This window comes from Hetaerina americana, unplaced genomic scaffold (assembly GCF_022747635.1).
Source record: "Hetaerina americana unplaced genomic scaffold, ioHetAmer1.1.p SCAF_5, whole genome shotgun sequence".
NCBI lineage: Eukaryota > Metazoa > Arthropoda > Insecta > Odonata > Calopterygidae > Hetaerina > Hetaerina americana.
The window spans coordinates 88484256-88505333 of record NW_027287095.1 but is presented as its reverse complement, the minus strand read 5'-3'; the positions used below and the strand labels follow the sequence as shown (position 1 = coordinate 88505333).

Here is a 21078-nt window from a genome sequence, read left to right as displayed (position 1 = left end):
TTTATTTTCCGTCATGCACGGACTCTATATTAAATCTTCATTGCCCCTTTATCCACGTTATCCTCTGTATCTTCTTTTTTGCTTTATTTTTATTTATTTTATTACCCTGCAAGCCACCGTTAGGGTGCGTGGCTGGGTGTGAATACACAACAGACTAATTTTTACCCAAATATGACCCCTACTGCGGTCGGTCAATGTTATTATGATCCCTTATCGTTCGAGGAAAAAAGTGAAATCTTAAATATATCTGTTCTACACTTAATCTCTCTAATTTTATTGACATGATCTTTCCTACCGTAGCGCGAAGGGGGTAATCATGCCTTTTCAACATCACTGCTTAAGAGACATCCTTCCAATTTATGCAAGAGCTTCAATCTCCAATTTTACCTTCGCTCCGTGAGTGATTCCCAGCCTAGCTGCTCTAATATTTAGGATGTCCCAATGAGTTTATCGTAACCACGTTATACAAATATAGATCCTCTACGCTACACGCGATCCCATACGGCATTCAATCAAACATCGTGAGAATCCCATATGAAGAATATGCCGAATGATGCCTAACCAGCAAAAAAAAACATTTCTCTTTGACCTTTTCATCACATTTACCAGTACTCTTCTTATAAATCCTAATTTTTTATCAGATTATCCACATATTCCCCGTATGTGTTTCACCCAGGAGAGGTCGTGAGTGACGGTAAAGCCTAGGCATTTAAAAGTTCGGTTTGGTAGGCGATGGTAAAAAGCATAAACACAGTCATCCACCCGAAGGTCGGTTTTCATGTGCGACGATAGGATCCAGCATACACTAATCCCCACAGTGAGTGAAATTCACATATCACACTCCATTTGAGTATATACTGCGATTTATTTTTAAATTTCGATAAATTTCTCGAACGAAAGCCGTAAAAACATTTCCTTAACGCGAAATTTATGTAACACGACATTTCTTTCATTTTCCGAGGCAGTTCGACTTATGCAAGTTCCACCTTCTGTGTGTGAGTGCATGCATATTTATGCATAAGTGCACATTTATGCATAACAAGTTGGCGCTCTAAACCACTCGCTACGCCCTTACGGCGGCTTGCGGGGCACCGAGTAGATGAAAGCGGTTTCGGTCTACGGTAACGAAAGACCGGAAGGAAGGTTTTTGAGCACATATCTTTTTTCATACAATGTTTCAGTCAACCGCTAAAAATTAATGGCGCGGAGAAACCCGTTAAGGATCATACTATCCGAACTGTGGATCCCCAAAATAAATATTTACATTACTCACTACCAGATAGCCTAGTCACAACGCAAATGAGGAGGAGTTAACACCGAATATTAACACAGAGAATCACTCACGGAGCGAAGGTTAAATAACAGATCAAATCTCATGGATAAATTAGAAGGATGTCTCTGTAGCAGTGATGTTGAAAATGTATTACTACCCCCATCGTATTACGGTGGGAGAGGCTGGTGTTGTGTGGGGTGGACTACTGGTGTGTAATCACCCCCTGCCACACACCTTAGCGGTGGCTTACAGGGTACCATAATAAAAAATAACAGATAACGCGTCTCGGCAATAACACTAAATACATGCGCTAGCCTTGACGGACACACACCTTTTCGAATGCATAAAAATTGAAGCAGCATAACCACGAATTTTAATGGACGGTTTCTGGGTCTGAATTATGGCGATACGTTTGGAAACTGCCATTAAATATTTTTCATAAAATTTTTATAAATATTTAAAGTAAATTGTGGTCAGAATCATTTAATGACCTCAATCAAGTGAAATCCCAGGTGTAATCCGGCTACTGTGTTTCACTAATTAATTAAGTTCATTAATTCCTTGAGCACGGAAAAGTACTGAAGTCTGACCTTGAGTACACTTCACGCATGAGCATGCTTTTTCGCTGAGCTCCGTGATACAGGGGTGCGGTGTATAAATCTGGACAAGCCCTTATTTTCTCGAATGAAATTTCCTCGCCGGGTTAGCGAAACCTTCCCCAGACTTATCCGAAGCATTATACTTAGCCACAATGAGATAAACAGTTGATCTGGGGTACCACCGGAAGAATTGTACTATTTTTCAAAATATATCGCCTATCGCGAACACTTACGAAAATAGCGGCTCTTCGATTGTACTCCGCACTTGTGCGTAACATCTCTGCCAGTTTGAGGTTGTAACTGTTTACTAGATGCCAATAGCTTACAAGTATGCTAATCGCGACCTCCAGTGGAACTACGATATGGCGGGAAATTCAAAGTGAAATTTGTCATGATTTAATAAACCCCCCCAATTATGAACTCTCACAGAGAAGTAGCTTTTCCCGAAAACATTTTTTTGATTCGTCCCTCAGGAGGTATATTACCTCGAATTATTCTACCTTATCAAACAAAAATTTTAATTAATACCGTCAAGTTGAGATCAGTGATAACTGCGTATCTTTTCAACAATCGCTCCGGAATTTTCGTTTCAATGAATCGCCTATATTTCATCAATTTCCAAAAACGTTAAGGAATAATACTTACTTTTGATCTATGGTTCTTCCTGATTAATTTTATGGGGTATATAAATACACATGCCACTAAAGATCCGCTTAATTAAAAATAAAATTGCGTAAATCCATCTAGGATTGGAAGAGATACTAGTACAAGGGTGGGCAACCATGAGACCAATCGCGGGAATGACCCACGAAGTGGGGTGAAGCTAGGTTTGCTCTATTACCAATTACCAACAATTAAGTACTAAATACTGTTTTCCGTGGTTTGGCGAATTTCGTTTCTCATTCGCTACTCACTCTGTTCCCACAATGAGCAACAGGTTTCCCATTATGTGCTAATCAAGACATCAACGTCTGTCCTTCCAACTTGATAATGCCCCGACAGTTTCTTTACCCTTCTAACACGAAAGAAAACTTGAATGTGTTTATTGTGAGGGAAGATTAGTATTGCCTACTAATTGACAAAAACTAAAAAGTATTTTTATAAGTCGAGGAAATCGAAAATATGGATGCCAATAACATCTGGGAATTAGTATATATACCTTAGAAGTATTCTTTAAAAACCTAAACCACGTGTACTTTCATTCTAATACGAAGAAATTTTCATTAACACACACAATGATGAGTTAACGATTACATGAAATAAAAATTTTTTTGATAAAAATATCGAATAACACCCCTGAGTTAATTCTTACCTAAGAACAAATTAAAAACCTTTCTAATTGATTAATAAATTTGAAAAAATAAATTAGATTCCATCTTTACAAACAATTAAGTTTTGATCAGATACGTGCAAACCCTTAAATCTTTCTTACATCACCCTAAAACAAAATCATGGTCTTATTATGTGCTTAACAACAAAATATGTATATCGATGTCACGATATTATACTTTCCAAAACGATTAAGCAGAAAACGATTCTTTCAATCATTTTCATCGAATTTTAATTATAAGGAGAGAGCGTGGAAAATATTACGCATTCCCTATAATTAACTGGTTGCGTAGCAGTGAATATATCAGCAAGGAAATGTATCATAAAAGTACATTATTAATAAAGGGTAATCAACGATGAGCAATTCACAATTCTTCGAAATGGAGGTCATTTTGTATAGACACACATTGAATAAGACATCTACGAGGGTCATCCGGAAAGTAGTACCCGTTCGTGAAATAAAGACACAAAAGTAAATATTAACAAACATAAAAAATTTTATTTGAAAGAGGATACTTTAAACTACTTCTCAACATAATCTCCAAGCAAATTAAGGCATTTGTCATAACGTGTGACAAGTTTCTGTATTCCTGCTGCATAGTCCTTCGCCGCCAGCTCATTGAGATACGCGAGGGACCCATCTTGCACAAATTTTTGCATAATGCAGATGGTGTTTAACAATTTCATGAACAATTGTTCGAGAAACATTGGGAAAATGCTCACAGATGTCATCAATTGTGACGCGCCGATCGTTCCTCACGAATTCGTCAACTGAGCTCACCAGTTGGTCTGTAATGACAGACGGTCTCCCCGAACGCTCATCGTCGTGTGTGTTCCCCCTCCCCATGTTGAAGTTGCGACACCACCGCCGAACAGACGACTCGTCCATTACATTGTCTCCATACACCTCCTTTAATTGGCGATGAATATCACATGGGCGAACGTTTCTTGCATTGAGGAATTTAATCACTGCCCTCACTTCACAACTGGCGGCGTTCTCAATTTTTTTAAACATTGTAAACAATCACAGAAACAACACAGGCAATGCTAGCGTCACGCAACTTGGCTCAGAGAAGGCAGACAAGCCACTGAAGCTATCTGACCTCGTCCAGCGGCTACTCGCGTCGTCAGCACTTCATGCGGCACGAACGGGTACTACTTTCCGGATGACCCTCGTATATGATTGGCTACCGCAAAGACCAGCTGGTTGCTTATGTAAAGCAATATTAAATGTTTGTGTTACTTGTTTTAATACAGCTTATAAATCTTAAATTGACGGTCTGTAAGCATATTCCTTTGCATTCCCATTATTTATGACATATTGGAACCAAACTTTGAGAAAATATTTCCCTTAACCGTGCGGATAGCTTACGTTTTAAAACTTTGAGGTTACAATTCTGACAGTACTAAATTCCTTCAAATAAAAAAATTACTTTTGAAACCAAAATTACCACCCGTCCTACGAGTGGGATTTCGAAGCACTGAAATAAAATTTCTATAGTTCCTCATTAATCCTCATCGGAGACCATAACTCCACTGTTATAATTTAAATAGCATCAGATTTTCCATGAGTTTGTTTGTATTAAAATAATGTAAATGTTTGTGATGAAATAATGTAACATAAACGCCCTAATCTATTAAGAATTAAAAACCCTAACGCTATTAATATAGGCCCTATAGACTGTAGCTATAGGTTGTATATAGCTTCTTCGAGCTATCTGCAATTCATCTCTAATATCTGTAATACATCTCATAGTACTCTAGCTATCTGTAATACATCTCTGTATGCAGATATAAATATTTGGCCTTGATTACCAAATTTTGAACAGCAGGTTTGCAATGAAGTATCCTATGCTATCCCAATGATTAAAATCGAGTTGTTGGGTTTCCCGCTGAGTAGCAGCGCTTGGCGTAGTAGACGTCACTCGACCATGTAAACGTCGGTCCTGACCAACGCCACGAAAAGCCGAGAACTCTTCATCTAGTGCAGACTTGTAGGAGCATTACGACCCTATGAAATAATCACTCACTGATTCTCAAATCTCAAAAATTGACAACTATCGAAGGAATAATCAATAGGCTGAACTAGGGATGTTTTATGTGATACACACTTATACAGAGATGTAGATGGCTTCCAGGCACCCCAAGGAGTAACAGGGGCTTTTTAAAAATGTTGTAATGACAAGCTATACTTTAAATGGCAATCTTACCTTTTAAAATACTATTTGCACATTGATTGTACATCAGCTCAATATTGAGCGACTCCCGAGTAGAACTAGGTATTGCATAATAGCTATTGTGTTAATATCCACCAGACAAGCGTTTTTTAAGGAGCTATTTTTTCTTGCATTTCATGAGAAATTATTCTTGAATTTCACTGCAAGCGAGTTTGATTGGAATAACTGGAAGTCGATTTACCATTTGAGACTTAGTATCAGGAAACTCAAGTGGAAAATAAAATACTTCGAAGAAAGCCGATAAGGCAACGGACGACCAGGGAAATCGTGGCTCTGCGATTTGACCCCCGACCTCTCAGGCCTTCCCTCCACGCCGAGATAACATTAGAAATCGACATGGGTCTGAAACAAACGAAATTCGGGAAACATGGCTACTTCCTAAATATAAATCTTATTTTGACAATGGGAATTGCTGCAAGCCCTCAATTCAGTCTCTGAACAAGAAAACAAAACTTTTTGGCGCGAAACATAAACTGAACTGTTGTGCAAGTTTTACTAAATGAATAAAATTCTTCCCACAACAGCCGCAGGTTACAGCTAAGGACCCGTATCAGGATACTTTACTCCTAGTAAGTTTTTTAATTGCGTATAATATACACATTCTGACCCCTACGTTCATAGAAATATTCTTCCCATTAAATTTCCAAAATTTGAAAGATTGTGACGTAAAGGTCTTTCGCGCAATTCTTCACACTTTGGCATTAGGACACAAAAATGACGCAAAGCACTGGACGTGTGGGATTGCAAAATAATGCGACCAATATAATAGCAGTCGCATGTGTGCTTACACTCGTGCTTAAGTTTACAGCTAGCTTAGCACAAATTACACCTTGTACTTCTCTTTATAATTTACCCCACAATAGTTATAGAGAACTAATAAATCCAAGGTTAATAAAATCACCACCGAGTGTTTTTTATTCAAATGAGAAGATTGGCTATGTGTAAAACGAATTATATTATCGGTCAACCAATTACGCAACCCAAACAATTATGAGCAACTAAATACAGAGAAGGTCACAAGACCTTTGAGATCCAATATCTTTACGATATTTCACAAAAGCTGGACATTAACCTTAATATATGAGATATAGAAGACCAAGATTCCTGTTAACGGTGGAGATCAACTTCAAATTTCTAAGAAAAATAATTTCCGCAATCTCAGTAATAAAACCAATCGAGCCGGTGGGCACATATACAGATATATTTAACATTCTGTAATTTAAGAAAGCGTGGACCAACACCAAGGAATCATTTCGACTGCGACTGCCACAAGTATTCGAACTCGAGCCTCTTGCAGCGAACGCGTCGACCGAGATTAACATCGATTCACGCCTCGACGACTACTGGGAAGCCGAAAAAAGGTAGTACATAACTTATATTTACCTAAATGCATATTAGGGCAGCGTTGGCTCATACACTTCTCAGGAATTATCGTTTGCAAGGGAAGTATGTGAGGCGAGATTTATATCCTCTTGGGAACAATCAATAATCTTCCTGAATTCAAGCGACGTATCAAACCCGCTGAGTCCTCATCTAATACGCCCACTTCACACACCGATCCCAATCACCCTCGTCCAAAGGGCTGCACTTGTCGCAACCCCTCCCTCCGGACTCATTCCCGGGGCCGAACATTCCATCCCAAGACACTTGAACATTCAAAAATGCCATTGACCAACTATCATGCGTAGCATCTGCCCCTTCTACATCGTCAAATTCATCACCACCTACCCTATCCAGCCGAATGAATAATCGCCTTTACTACATCAAATCCGCCGCCTTCACCAATTATTCAATTCCTTTACACACCTATTCTCACTCCCAACTTTCGCATTATTCTTTTCTTAACTCTCCCCGAATCTGCCAGTTGCATTCAGCTTAGAAATCGTGAGATAGCTCATGGATGACTGCACTAAGCTTATTTATTCGGTGGTCTTAAGATGATTCACCCTTGTTCCTTCCTCTCGCAAATCCCCAGTGGCGACCGAGGGGGGTCTGGGTAAATTCACTTCACTAAAGCACTCGACCGAATTTTGAGGGATACTGACTCGACTCATTGACAGTGAAACTCATTATTTTATACAAATAAATCAAATAGTAATATCGTTGAAACAATGAGGATCATAATTTTCTGCGCTCCGAGCCCACCTACTAAGTTATGCAAAGAAAACTGCATCTCCATTCTTTATCAGTAAACCACAACTAATATTTTCACCAAAAAACTTTCACCAAGATCTCTACAAACCATTGGTACAAATTTCTAAATTGTTACAAAGTCAAATTTTCTTCTTCAAAGTGCCATTATGCCGTCTACATTTAGTATGATCAAGTTTCCACTAATCACCATCGTATCAATGTACCTGATACTTCACACCGCCTTAGCCAAATTTATTCTCTCTTTGGAGCAAGGGAAAATCGTGAAACAAATGCAAATTAAACAGTTAACTATTAAAATTGTCGTGTTTATCTTAGCCTCAACGAAAGGTACACAATAATAATCTCAGGCAGGCAACACAAAATCGCTTCTAGCACAATGCGAACGAACTGAACGCATGGGAGGAGGAAAACAGCATTTAAGCAACTCCAATTCTTAGGGTAAAATATCAATCGGATTCCACAAACAGCACATTTTCTATAACCAAGAACTTTTATACCGCATACTACGCACCGCGCGACTGACGGCTTCGACCTCATTTGGAGCACCACGCAAAATATGCAATTCATACTTGCACTTGTCATACATTAAGGCAAAACGATCGTTATGTGTAATGACTCGTCCACGTGCTACGATTCTGAAACTTCAAATCACAATTTCAATACTGTCGAAGCAGCGCCTTTCTTGGAGAATTCCCAACCCCGAAGGCCTCGCTGTTGCTAACTCAACAATTCTTTCGTTATGATTCACGATGATTACATATATAACTGTAAATGGGGTCTGCCCTTTAACTTATTTTCACTCGCGTCTCTTTTTCATAAACTAATTTTTTATTTTACCCCTTGAATGCGTCAGATCGTATTTTCATTGTCGTGTGGTCAATATGTTGGTCTCCTTCTTATGGGATTCGGACATCATCGCAGTGAAGATATTTGATATCGCTTACTCGTTCACCATTCTCTCTAACATTAGGATTAATTTCAGATTCCAACAAAAGAACCGATAAATATTTTCTCTAATAATATTTAACCTTTCCTGAGGACAGGCAGGTTAAAACCTGGAGGGTATGACCTAGCTACCAGAAATTCATGGAGAGATGAATGTATAAAATATGATTTCAGGTAAATGATAAAAGCCAAAAAGTAAAGTGGACAAGTAAATTAATCATCCATAACGGGAGCACGGAATTTTGATAATGTAACTAATATTTTGTGTTTCTCTATGCAATACACGAACATGAAGAGCATTAGGCCTTTGAAAAGAGCAAGTTTTACGGCTGTCTTGCAGGCCACGGGATGAAATGATAAACTTATATTATTAAATTTCTACCCAATGTTTCGCATGAATTCACCGGACTTAAAATTAAATTTTGTGGAAACCGATACAAAACAAACACAGACAATTGAGTCAATTAGGAATATAGTATTAGGATTTAAGAAAAAAAAGACAATTGAGCCAATTAGGACTAATAGACGAGATTTAGGAAGACGCAACAATAAACTAATCCCATCCTCATATTTAGGTGTAAGTGTATTCGATGAAAGAAAGGTGCTAACAGTATCATTAAGCAGCAGTCTGCCGCCTTATAGTACGTATTTCATGGACCCGGTGGCTACACATCACTGTACTAGTAAGTTAACACGACACAAACTTTCCTTAAACTGCATACTACCTAAGTCACTAACTCATTCTTTAGCACTGCATAACTCCTACCTCCCTCAATTCCATTCAATAAGCCCAATCTTTTCCTTGTCCTACCTCGCATTCCCACCATTCTCCCCTCTTATTACCGCTTCCACGATTAACCATTGCCTCTCTGCGTCTCCTGTATCTACTTCATCTACATCCACTTAATACCCCGCAAGCCGCCGTAAGGGCGTGTGGCGGGGGGTGTTAGGACACCACCCGTAATTTAGAAAAGAAAAAGAAAAAAAAACCGCATGCAATAACCACAAAATCATATATCCACAAAAAAAAACATGGCATACATACATGCATGAACACTTACATTGCACACACATGCAAACACTCAAACTACATCTTACATACACATGCACCTGAAAGTATACCTAACAGCTTTGCAGTGTTTAACTTTGCTCCGACTTGTAAATTCAATGTTTTCAATATTTCTAAATTGACTTCGGTTTCTTACTATTATGATTTCTGATTGTTCGGGGAAAGAATGAGTATTTGTACCTATCGGTCCTGGAATCTATCTCCCTTAGTTTATCTTTGTGGTCTGATCTACCAAAGTAGTGTGGGGCCATTATAATTCCTTCAGTGTCATAGTTAAACTCGTTTGTTCTGAACCTTTCTAAAAGTCTAAGCCTCGCTTGTTCTCTCCGCACTTCAAGTGGTTCCCAGCCTAATTCCCCTAAGAGACCTGTCACACTTGTGTTCTTATCATAACAATTTTTAACGAATCTAGCGGATTTTCTCTGGATTTATCTAATTCTTTTTGCCAAATTTTCTCCCACGGATCCCAAATACTTGTGGCATATCGAAAAACGTCCCTTGCCGTGTCAGTGACCATGTCACTGCCGTGACCAGGATTCGAACCTGGGTTATTGCGGCCACAACGCAATGTCCTAACCACTATACGATCACGGCTAAGCCGGGACCTACTTGTCTTGCCATCTTTGAATTTCACGCGAACATGCATTGAGGAGCAATATGGGAACATTACTTATTTTACCTCTCACATCAGAGAAGAGAAACAATACGTATTTCTTCAATTTTTCAAAATGTTTAGGCTCATACCAAGTGCTGCACCCACTTCTACAGAAACTAAGACAAGATTGGTTATGACAGGTATTCAGGGAATGTAAATTCGCACTATCAGCGCAGGTGTGCCAGCTTTCTTTCCACTATCGCTATTGTTTTCTGAGATCCATAAGATCTCAGACAACATAAATTAACTTTCTTGGTTACATCTTAGCGACAGACGTCAACTTCATACACCCTATCTACTTCATCAAATGCTGAGCACAAATACTCCTCACTACTTGGTGGAATATTTCAAAACACAAGGCGTAGTTCATAAAACAAGCACACGAGGGAATAAAAAAACTTGTTCTGCCGCAGCATCGAATGGTCATCTAAAATATATCACTTACTGTTACTGCTGGCCGCGAGTGGAACAAACTCATTACACCCTAAAGGGAAGCTCCTTCAATTGCATCATTTAAAAGAACCTGAAATTGGACACTCCTAAAATCACAGCATAATTGCAGGTAAACACTTCAGGAGCCCACGGTCATATCATATTCACACAACTATAAGTCATAAATATCCACTTCACACATTAATCTTACAGTTAAAATCCCACCTTCTAATGATGGGTTAAAATTAATTTTTTTAAATTATAATTTAATTTTTTAATAAAATTTTTTCTTCTATATTTCTTACATTTGTATCAGTAGTGTCAATTATATTATCAATTATCAATAGTATTATCAATCTTTAGCAGAGATGTTGAAAAGATGTATTATTACCCCCATCGTACGACAGTAGGAGAGATCATGTTAATAAAATCAGAGAGATTAAGTGTAGCACAGATTTAAGATGTCATTTTTTTCCACAAACGAGTAGGATTCAGCATAACATTGTCTGACCGCGGTAGGGGCATATTCGGGTAAACATTAGTCTGGTGTGTATTCACCCCCTACTACGCACCCAAGCGGTGGCTTTCAGGGTACTAAAATAAAAAAAAGCCGAATTATTATAATTAATATCAAGTCGTCTACGTTGCAGCAGGAGGTTCTTGAGGGACTATACCGTATTTAAAGCCGATACCTCCAGACATCAACATTAAGCTTCACCAATATAGTCAAACATTGTTAAGGAGTTGTACACCAAATTGCATTCCTTTAAAATGACGTTCATTACAGTTCACAGAAGTTAATATATGAATTATTATTACGTAAATATGAGAATGGTGGCATGTACAAAATGGAGAGAAATTGCGGAAAAAGAAAGAGAAATATTATTTTTTTTTACCAAGCAATTAACTCGGAGGTATTGGATGTCTTAGGGTGATTTAACTCTCTCTCTCTCTCTCTCTTACCTACCTCCACTGTTACGGCTTTCAATTATGAGATCACCTGGAACATATCTAACAATTTTGTACCTGTCTGTATGCCGTTAATTGTAATTATGTCAGAATATCGTATTATTACATTCACGATCACAGGTATCATTTAGATAGAGCAGGGAAAATAAACTGAAATTTACCTCCATTAGTAGAATATTTCAGAAAAATGATGCGTATCTCTGGAATGTTAACAGTGAGGAAGTGCATGTGCACTGCGATAAGAAGAAAAATACTATGCTTAGAAACTTTGACTATATGAAAAATAGTTAATTGACGACTAGGAGGGGAGTACACCGTGCAGTCTTCCATAAATAATCTCTCCTCCCTCCCCCCCTCTAAAAGCAAAAAAACTGATATTATTATACCCCTGTAGACGCCCCATGCATAAGATAATCTTTCAATTTTTCTCTTCTATTTTTTCAGGTCCAATGCATATCAACACAAGGATGCGGATTTTAATGGCAACCACAACCGTGCTGCTCGCAGGATTACTGGTGAGCGTGTCAGAAGCAACAATAAACTGGAACAACTTAATCGGGCACGGGTTCAGACATTTCGAGAAGAAGAAGACGACGTATGCGCCGCCCGAGAAGCCTCTGCGACAGGAGTATGACTTCATCATCGTGGGCGCCGGGACGGCTGGGTGCGCCCTCGCCAACAGGCTCTCCGAGAACCCACAATGGAATATCCTGCTGATTGAAGCTGGGACGGAACCATCGGTCCTCACCGACGTCCCCATTTTGGCAGCATACTTTCAACTAACGGAGAGCGACTGGTCATACAAGACGGAGCCTCAGAGAGGCGCGTGTCTTGCCATGGAAGGGGGGCGTTGCAACTGGCCCAGGGGCAAAGTCATCGGCGGATCCTCCGTCCTCAACTACATGGTCTACACTAGAGGAAACAAGCTTGACTATGATTCGTGGGCGCAGGCGGGGAACCACGGTTGGTCCTTCCAAGACGTTCTTCCGTACTTTCGCAAGGCCGAGGACATGCAAATCCCTGGACTGGGTAATTCATATTACCACCACCGTGGGGGGCCTGTGACGGTCTCCCATCCACGTTACCACACTCCGCTAGCCACGGCGTTCGTGTCCGCGGGAATGGAGAAGGGGTACCTCGTCAATGACTACAACGGAGGCATCCAAACAGGATTCTCTTACATTCAGGGCTCCTTGAGAAATGGAGAGAGGTGCAGCTCGGCTCGAGCTTATCTCCAGCCCGCTAGAGGACGGGGGAACCTGCACGTCAAAAGGGACGCGACGGTGAGCAAAGTCCTAATCGATCCTAGGACGAAGAAGACGTACGGGGTCGAGTTTATCCACAAAGGACGGACCCATACGGTCCGCTCCACCAAGGAGGTCATACTTTCTGCCGGGACCATCAATACGCCGCAGGTACTCATGCTCTCCGGGATTGGCCCAGCGGAGCACCTCAGGCAGTTGAGGATCCCCGTGCTGCAGAACCTGAGGGTGGGCGATAACCTACAAGATCACATCGCGATGGGGGGACTGTCCTTCTTGGTCAATGACACTGTTTCCCTCGCGAGCGATCGGCTGATGAGGGACTTTTCTGCTTTGCTCGAATACCACACGAGGAAGAGCGGACCGTTCACTGTCCCGGGAGGTGTGGAAGCAATAGCCTTCTTTAACACGAAAAGGGCCCCGCAGTCCACCCGCTACGCGGATTACCCGGACATTGAGCTCTTTTTCCTGGGTGGGACGCTCTCGTCGCAGGACGTACTCCGAAGAGCGTTTGGCATCCGACAGGATGTTTTCAACGCCGTCTTCGGTCCGCTCACAGGCCGCGACGGCTGGATGGTATTCCCCATGCTACTCAGACCAAGGTCCAAGGGTAGAATCAGGTTGCGGAGTGCCAATCCACTTGATAAACCACTCATCGATCCGAACTACTTTTCGGATAACGAAGATCTAGAAGTTATCGTGGACGGTATATTGGCGACGATAGAACTGAGCAAAACAAGGGCAATGCAGCGCTACAAATCTGTTCTGAACACTCTACCGATACCGGCGTGTGCACGTCACGGATTCGGCACGAGGAATTATTGGCGATGCGCCACCAGGCACATAACGCTAACCATATATCACCACACAGGGACGGCAAAAATGGCGCCTTATTGGGACCAGACCGCGGTGGTCAACCACAGGCTGAAAGTGTATGGAGTGGGCGGTCTCCGAGTGGCAGACGCTTCTATTATGCCCAATGTGCCTTCTGGACATACGAATGCGCCTACGTTCATGATAGCAGAGAAGGCGGCGGATATGATTAAGCAGGACTGGAGTTGACACATTTTATATATTTCAATCGAACGTGTGCACTATAGGGGAATCCAGTGTAGTGGAATGCACTGGCTCTCCCATTGATCAAGACTGTGATACGTACTATATTTAAGGAGCAAAGTGAATTGTCGAGCATAAGAATTGCATACTATTTTTCAATGTACTGGGACCAAAGAGAGATTAAATATTTTTTTTGTACCTTCATTTAAAATACCGTAAATAATTATTCGAAATAAAAAACATTATAGCTTTTGACGTTATAGTCGCTTTTTAATGATAGCGAAATGATCAAATTCTTATATGCATTTCCATTCCAAATATTTCTGTTGCACAGCCTGCTGCACTGCACAATATATCGATTCGAAGGTTTACAATATGCAGTCATCAATTTTTTAAGTTGAGAATTTTCATATAATACTGTTAGATTAAGTTGATGGCCTATAGCTCAATGCTGTTAAATAGTTGTCTACGTTTCAAAATTAAAACGAAGTTTCTCCCACTTTTCTAAAAAAGGAGAGCAAATATTCAAGTATACTGTATATTGTGTCAATATTAAAGATTGATACATTCTTTGTGAGTAAACGTCTTTATTTTTTTATTTGAAAAAAAATATGCACTAACTTTAAAAATGTTCCAAAGAAAATTCTGTTATCCTTGGAGACAAATGCGACCTTCGTTTGACATTATCGCGTCATGATCATTTGAAAATCTTTCGAATGGCCAAACTTTAAGATCCGAATAAAAAACATTGTACACTCAACAATTAATAAAATAACTAAGGAAATAATAATAAGTCCAAAGAGCAATAACATGGTTTAGGAGCTGATTAATGAACGTAATTTGTAGCCAAAGTAACTCGACGTAAAAATAATTACCTACTAGATGATCAAATTAAAGTGATACCCTCGGATAGAATTTAAAAAATAACTTTGATCCAAAACTTAATTTGCAAGTCGTCCACGAGGGCGTAATATAGAAGAGCTATCAGCTAAATTCATTAAATCTACAACGTAGGATACAAAAATCGATTGAGTATGTATATGACCGTTGTAAAAATATGCATATGTATAACACAAAAGGTTTTGCATACGCAACCCATGGTAACACTTTCACTTAGCCAAAAATGTTTCCCTGAAGGTGGTTGCTAATACTCAAAAGGAGATGGTTACTTACTCAAATTCTGCCTCCAAATAATTTTCCCCTTCATTATTCCCCAAAACCATGAACAATGAAGTTTTAAGGGTCCTTGAGGTCCCCTATGCGGCGACCGCCACGGGCATTCGCAGTTGAGTAAAGGTGAAAGTCATATGCGGGCCGAGCACTGATTGGTGAACAGATCCGTTTCCGCTCCGCCTCGGCGAAAGAGTGTGATTTCTCCGGTGGAGAATATAGCAATATATTACCATGTAAATGAAATTCAAAGAGACGAAGCACCCAACTGGGGAATGGTGGCCCTCTCTTCCGTACACAACACTCGGCCCGGAAATAGGTCAAGGACGTTTGGGAGCACCGCGTAAAACCGCTTGGACTTTCTCTGGATGCATCCATTGAATTGGGTTTCTGAGTAAGCGCTCTACGTGCCTACTTCAGGCGTTCTAGCTCGAAGTTACATCAACCGTTTACCTTCAATCATCAATTGAGTTAACGCGGCGCTAATGCCCAGCCGTATCGTAATGTTGGTCCAAGGTACATGGCACATAAAAGATGTGACTCGAAAAGAGATTACTAGAAATTTCTTTTTCCATAGTCAATTCTCGATTGACAGGGAAAGAGATTTATTTGCACAGGTTATAATAATAACCAATCGTATCAAAATACATAAGTACATAAGAGCACCTATCATAAATACGGATTCCTAAAACTATGCCAGTAATTTGTATCAATTTATGGTCATTTAGCTGAATGATTATTATTTAGTTCGATAATATGTACATTTCATATAATTTGGTGCATAGCTGGAACAATCCAAACCACATATCCTACCGAAGCTTTAGAAGTCTTTTCGCAGATCATCACCCAAGATGTTAATCGATGATTCGCAATCGCAAAAAAACAGCACCAGCGACATTTCTATGACGATTCATCCAATGATTCTGAGCAACCCATTAAGACCCAACAGCAGTGTAAGCAATATAAAAGAATTTCACTAAATGCATAACTACACACACATATTTTTTTTTAGTGATTCATTATTTCCACCCAATTCATTCAATCAAACGCTTTCTCGAAATATACGAAACAGAAAAACACTTCCCGATTGCATTCTATGTCAATTTTTTGCAGAAAAAAGGAGTAGACTGGCGGGATAAAGTACCCTTCCGCAACCTGTACGTGTCATAGAGTACCCCAGTGAGAGTGGGGGGTGGAGAGCCCGGATGGGCAGTGTTGGGAAGAGGAGTATGGCAGGGTTTTCCATTATTACCTGCGCTGTCCAGCATGTGTGTGGAGGAAATCATTAAAGAGGCAAGCAAAGAACTGGAGATGAATGCAATGAAAGTCAGCGGGGAATTCATAAAATCAGGAATGCGATCAAGATCAAGCATTAGTCTGTCAGTCAGCCAAGGGACTGCAAATTTTTCTGAGAACACTGGAATTTCAAAGCGATAGGTAAAGGATGAGAATGAATGCAAATAAAACAAAGGTTGTGCGGTTTTCCAGAAAGAAAAATGCTAAGCTATACATTAAAATAGGAAGGTAAAACTAGAGAACGTGAAACCGTTGACGTATCTCAGAAGTGTTTTAGGCCAAAACGATCAAAGTAGTAGGGACATTAGGGGAAAACTTGCGTTATGCAAAGAAGCTTTCACAAGGGGAGAATTGATGACAGGGACTTTGAGAAGGCATGTTAAGAAAATGCTCGTTAAAACATTGATTTGGGACGTGGTTGTGTACGTCTCGGAAACAGGATGATAGGCGTATATTGGAGGCTTTTGAAATGTGGATGTGGAGAAGGTTGGAGAAGGTGAATTGGACCGAAAGGGAAACAAACGAGGAAGTGGTGGCGTGGTGGTTGGGGATTGTTGGGAGAAATTCGAAGTTGGCAGGAAAGATGTATGCAGAGCGTCTTGATAGGCAGTGTTATTTTGGGAACTATGAGTTAAAGGGGAGAGTGTTAGGCAAACGAGGACGGGGAAGGAAGAGAATAGGGATGTTGGACGAAATTAAGGGAGGAAGGAAGTATGCAGAATTGAAGAGGGATTTTATGTAGTACGTACCTGAGTTCAGGTGGTGTTTTTCGTCAGGAGATGCAAATGTTTGGGCTGTGCCCATTCAAAACCTACCTTAACCGGTAGAATACCAATAATAATAGTTATAATAATAAAGCTAACTGAATAACTGGTATACATCTTTATTGTTTTATTTATCTGTTCCACGTTTATGCCAAAAGTAACGTGCATATTGAATTGAAGTTTACTACAGGCATATAAGGGGTAACATCATCAATATAAAGGCGTATTAAAATTTTGATTCGTGGTCGTGTTCGAGCCAGAAATGTCTATTTTTCAAAGGCATTTAATGTGAAAAATATACTAATTTTGTACAACAATTTTCATTCAATTATTTCGTACAGAGGAGATTGAAAGAGATGAACATACGGATGGATAAAGACTCCATGGGTTAAAGAAGAGATGTCTAAAAAGATCGAAAAGAGAAAGCAAAGCGGGCTAAGGATTAGTCTAGAACTAACAAGTGATAGACGGATGATAGAAACCAATCGGACATGAGAAATTAGGTTGAAAGAGAAATGCTTAGGTGGGGAGAAAATTTAGCGACGGGGAGATATTGACATCCTATTTTTTTTAAATATAGGATAATTGTGCGGATGTAATAAAAGATAAGCGATACCAGCTTTATGCAAAATTAATTAAAGGAAATTAGACACATTAAGGGAAGGTGAGAAGAATTCGTGGAAAAACCACATGGTAAAGTCACTGAAGCATGTCGAGCAGGAAACGAATTAAACAATTTTGGACTTTTTTATCACGGGATATTTGACGAAGAACAATCAAACACTTTGCTCCACCTGATGAGCATAATTGGCTTTCAAAGAAGAAAGAAAAACAATTATGGTCCTTTTAAATTCAAGCAAACCGCCTAATAGTTAAGGTTTCTCAGTCACTCCGAATACACGAATAAATTCAGAAAACTTAAGAAACATGACTTTGTAACTTTCGGCTTTTCTATATCTCAAGGACAAGTAACAGAAGGGCCATTCAATCAGATTATTCGCTCAAATCCGCAACACGCCATTTAGTCGAATTTGAGTGAATTAATGGACCGGAGGTTCTTTAGCAAATTCCTTACGTCGAATTTTTAGCTAGTCCAATTTGGTTTCGGCGCAAAATTCTGCCCAGAGCCAGACGAACGCACTTCACAAACAGTGGTGGACCGCTAAGCTCGGAGGAGCACGAGGAACCTACGCTAGGCGACGATATAGCAATCCAGAGAACGTTCCTTCGGAAGAGGCGACGATGCCGCCATCTAGCGCTGATACAGAGTACTTCTTCAGGCTTAGAAAAGCCACCTTCCACATGTTTACAACACCCACGTGAGGTTCGGGTTCTCTCGCCTATTGCCACCGATTAGAAATCATTAATTTTGAACTTCGAACACGGATTGCACACAGAAATACTTTCCAATTGATGGTACCTAATCTTCACTTTACTGTAGCATGAATTACATGGCAGCCAATCTCGATCACTTAGAGAACTAAATTTGGCATTTGCTCCAAAACCAATAAATTCGCAGAAATGAAACGCAATACAGCGAGAAAAACGGTAATGCAGTTGTAATCATGATCAGGGAGTCGTTGTATAATTATTTTTTGCGCATTGACTTTGTCTACATATTATATTACATCCGAGGAACTGCCATTAAAGCAATTTAAGGCTGGGTCACGCGACCAAATATTCGAATTGCAAATTTCATCAAATAATGACCAAAATAATGAATTGCAATGAAATCATACTGAAGTAGTTCGAGAAGGTATTAGAGAAAGAATTTTCTCCCGAATAATATCAAACCTATCAGTTGAAGATACCAGACGGCAATAAAAATTTCCTAGAATCCCAAAGAGATTTCCCCGCCGTTCACTCATGGTTGACAAACAAATGCGTACACGTGATTTTCACACCGAAAAAAGATAATTACAAGGATGTTTTACTGTTAAATGGACGTTGCTGTCCCCCAGCACCTTAAGAGTGTGTTATATGCATTACTATGCAGTGGTGAGATAAGTCTGCACAGTAATCAAACTGGTTTTTAGCGTCTGCTCATTTTTTTAGCCACCCACAATGAAAAGGTGACCGATTACGGAACTGAAAGTGTAGAATATGCATGGGAGGGAGACAACAAAAAAAAAGATAACGGGACATAGGTGAGCACTGGGGAAAGAAAATTCAGCGATAGATGAGCGAATATGAGCACCACAGACAACTTTGCTAAAGAATAAAAGGCTATTTGGGCAAATGTTATAATGGCTTATCTTAAACGACACCACTTCCTTTGGTTCAGGAAAGCCGGATAACAACCATTTATGAAGTACCATTTACTTAATATATGAATCATGCAATTGGTCACAACTTAGCGTAATACGCCAGGCATGCTGCCAAATTAAAAATAACATTGACCGTTTTTTAAAAAAAGAAAAGAAATCGCGTCCAGTCTTCTTAACAATGCAGTGATTAGAGATTATTCACAAGAATCCACCCATTTCCCGAGTACACTATTAGGTTCCTTAGAAGAAAACCGCCGGCGCTCACCATACTTGCTTGTATATAGTAGATACAGCACCTCACAGTGAGAAGAGAGTTAAGTAAATAATAAAGATGTCGAGGTTAAACAAACGATAAGGCACCATCGATTACAAGTCGTAGGGAGCTATTACGATTCTTTGATATTCGCGAAAAACTATCAATTTCACTGGTCTGCGAATGACAGTGGAGAGATGAGGGTTGACCAATCGAGAATATGGATTAAGGTCTTAAAGAAAGGACCGGCCTGCTTCAAACAGATTTAACCTATTTCTTAAAGGCATTTCGGTCCATACTTACTTAAAAAGGATTATTTCCTGGACAAACATCCTGAAGATTTTACGTATTTTACCTTTGGGGGCTAGAATTAAATTTCAAGAAATGTGTTTCGATGAATTTTCGGAGGAAACGTATTTCACGTGAAAACACACTATTCAGGGAATCAACATAACAAACGTAGAATCGGTCAAATACTGGGTGTAACGGTAAATAAGGATATGCCCTGAGGAAAACGTATTCTTAAAATATGCGGAACAGCAAATAAAAAGTCAATGATTCATGCAAAGGAGACTTGGGAAATGTAATAAGAGGGTCAATGAGCTTTGTTGTTTCACGTTAATTAGGCCCCACCTTGAGTATGCTACGTACGTATGGGATCCTCACGAGGTAGACTTGGATTTGGAACTAGATCAAGTGCAACGTAGAGCAGATGGGTTCGTGAAAAGTTGTTATGAACAAGGTAGCAGAGCCACGACACTATTGGAAAAGTGAGAATGAGGGCCACTACTTGACGGTCGGCTGAAAAACAGATTAAATTTACTGCGTACATTAGAGGCAGGTTACTTATCGGAGGATGCTAAAGACATATTACAGGCCCCGACTTACTATGCTAGATCAGATCTTCAACGTAAAATCAGGGAGATTTATAGTAGAATATAAAATCCCATAAACACAGTAATCAACCCGAAGGTCGGTTTAGTAGGTGATGGTAGAGATCACCCAGTACTAAGCCCTATACGGTGTGCGAAATTCACACATAAGGGTAGGGGGGCCAGTTCCTTTCCCTGTGCCGGTTATGGTTTCCCAGGAAGACCTGGTACCCGAAAAATCACATTAGCTTGGGTGGAGCTGCAGGTGCCCAGTGCCTTTCCCGGGAATCGAACCCGGGACCCTCCGGTCAGCAGTCCAATGCTCTACCCACTGGACTACCGCGACACACAGTAGAAAATATACATTTAAAATGTCGTTTTTTCCTCCAACCATTAGAGGTCACAATAGAATCGACAGCAATCGCGTAGGAGATAATTAGAATTGGTGGTGTACATATTTTGTCCATTTCCTTCAG

General features: G+C 40.0%; 1 protein-coding gene and 1 non-coding gene across 2 annotated transcripts; one reads left to right on the top strand and one right to left on the bottom strand.

The window, feature by feature from the left end:
* Positions 1–10128: 10128 nt before the first annotated feature.
* Positions 10129–10200, bottom strand: TRNAH-GUG (transfer RNA histidin (anticodon GUG)). The gene has a single exon. It is a non-coding gene; the product is annotated as a tRNA-His (tRNA).
* A 1929-nt stretch (positions 10201–12129) lies between these two features.
* LOC139694144 (glucose dehydrogenase [FAD, quinone]-like) lies at positions 12130–13986 on the top strand. The gene has a single exon (XM_071592574.1). The coding sequence runs from the start codon at positions 12130–12132 to the stop codon at positions 13984–13986; it is 1857 nt and encodes a 618-aa protein (XP_071448675.1).
* Positions 13987–21078: the final 7092 nt, after the last annotated feature.

What these genes read in the sequence shown, in the direction of transcription:
- LOC139694144 (XM_071592574.1), top strand. Translation starts at nt 12,130, where the DNA reads ATGCGGATTTTAATGGCAACCACAACCGTGCTGCTCGCAGGATTACTG.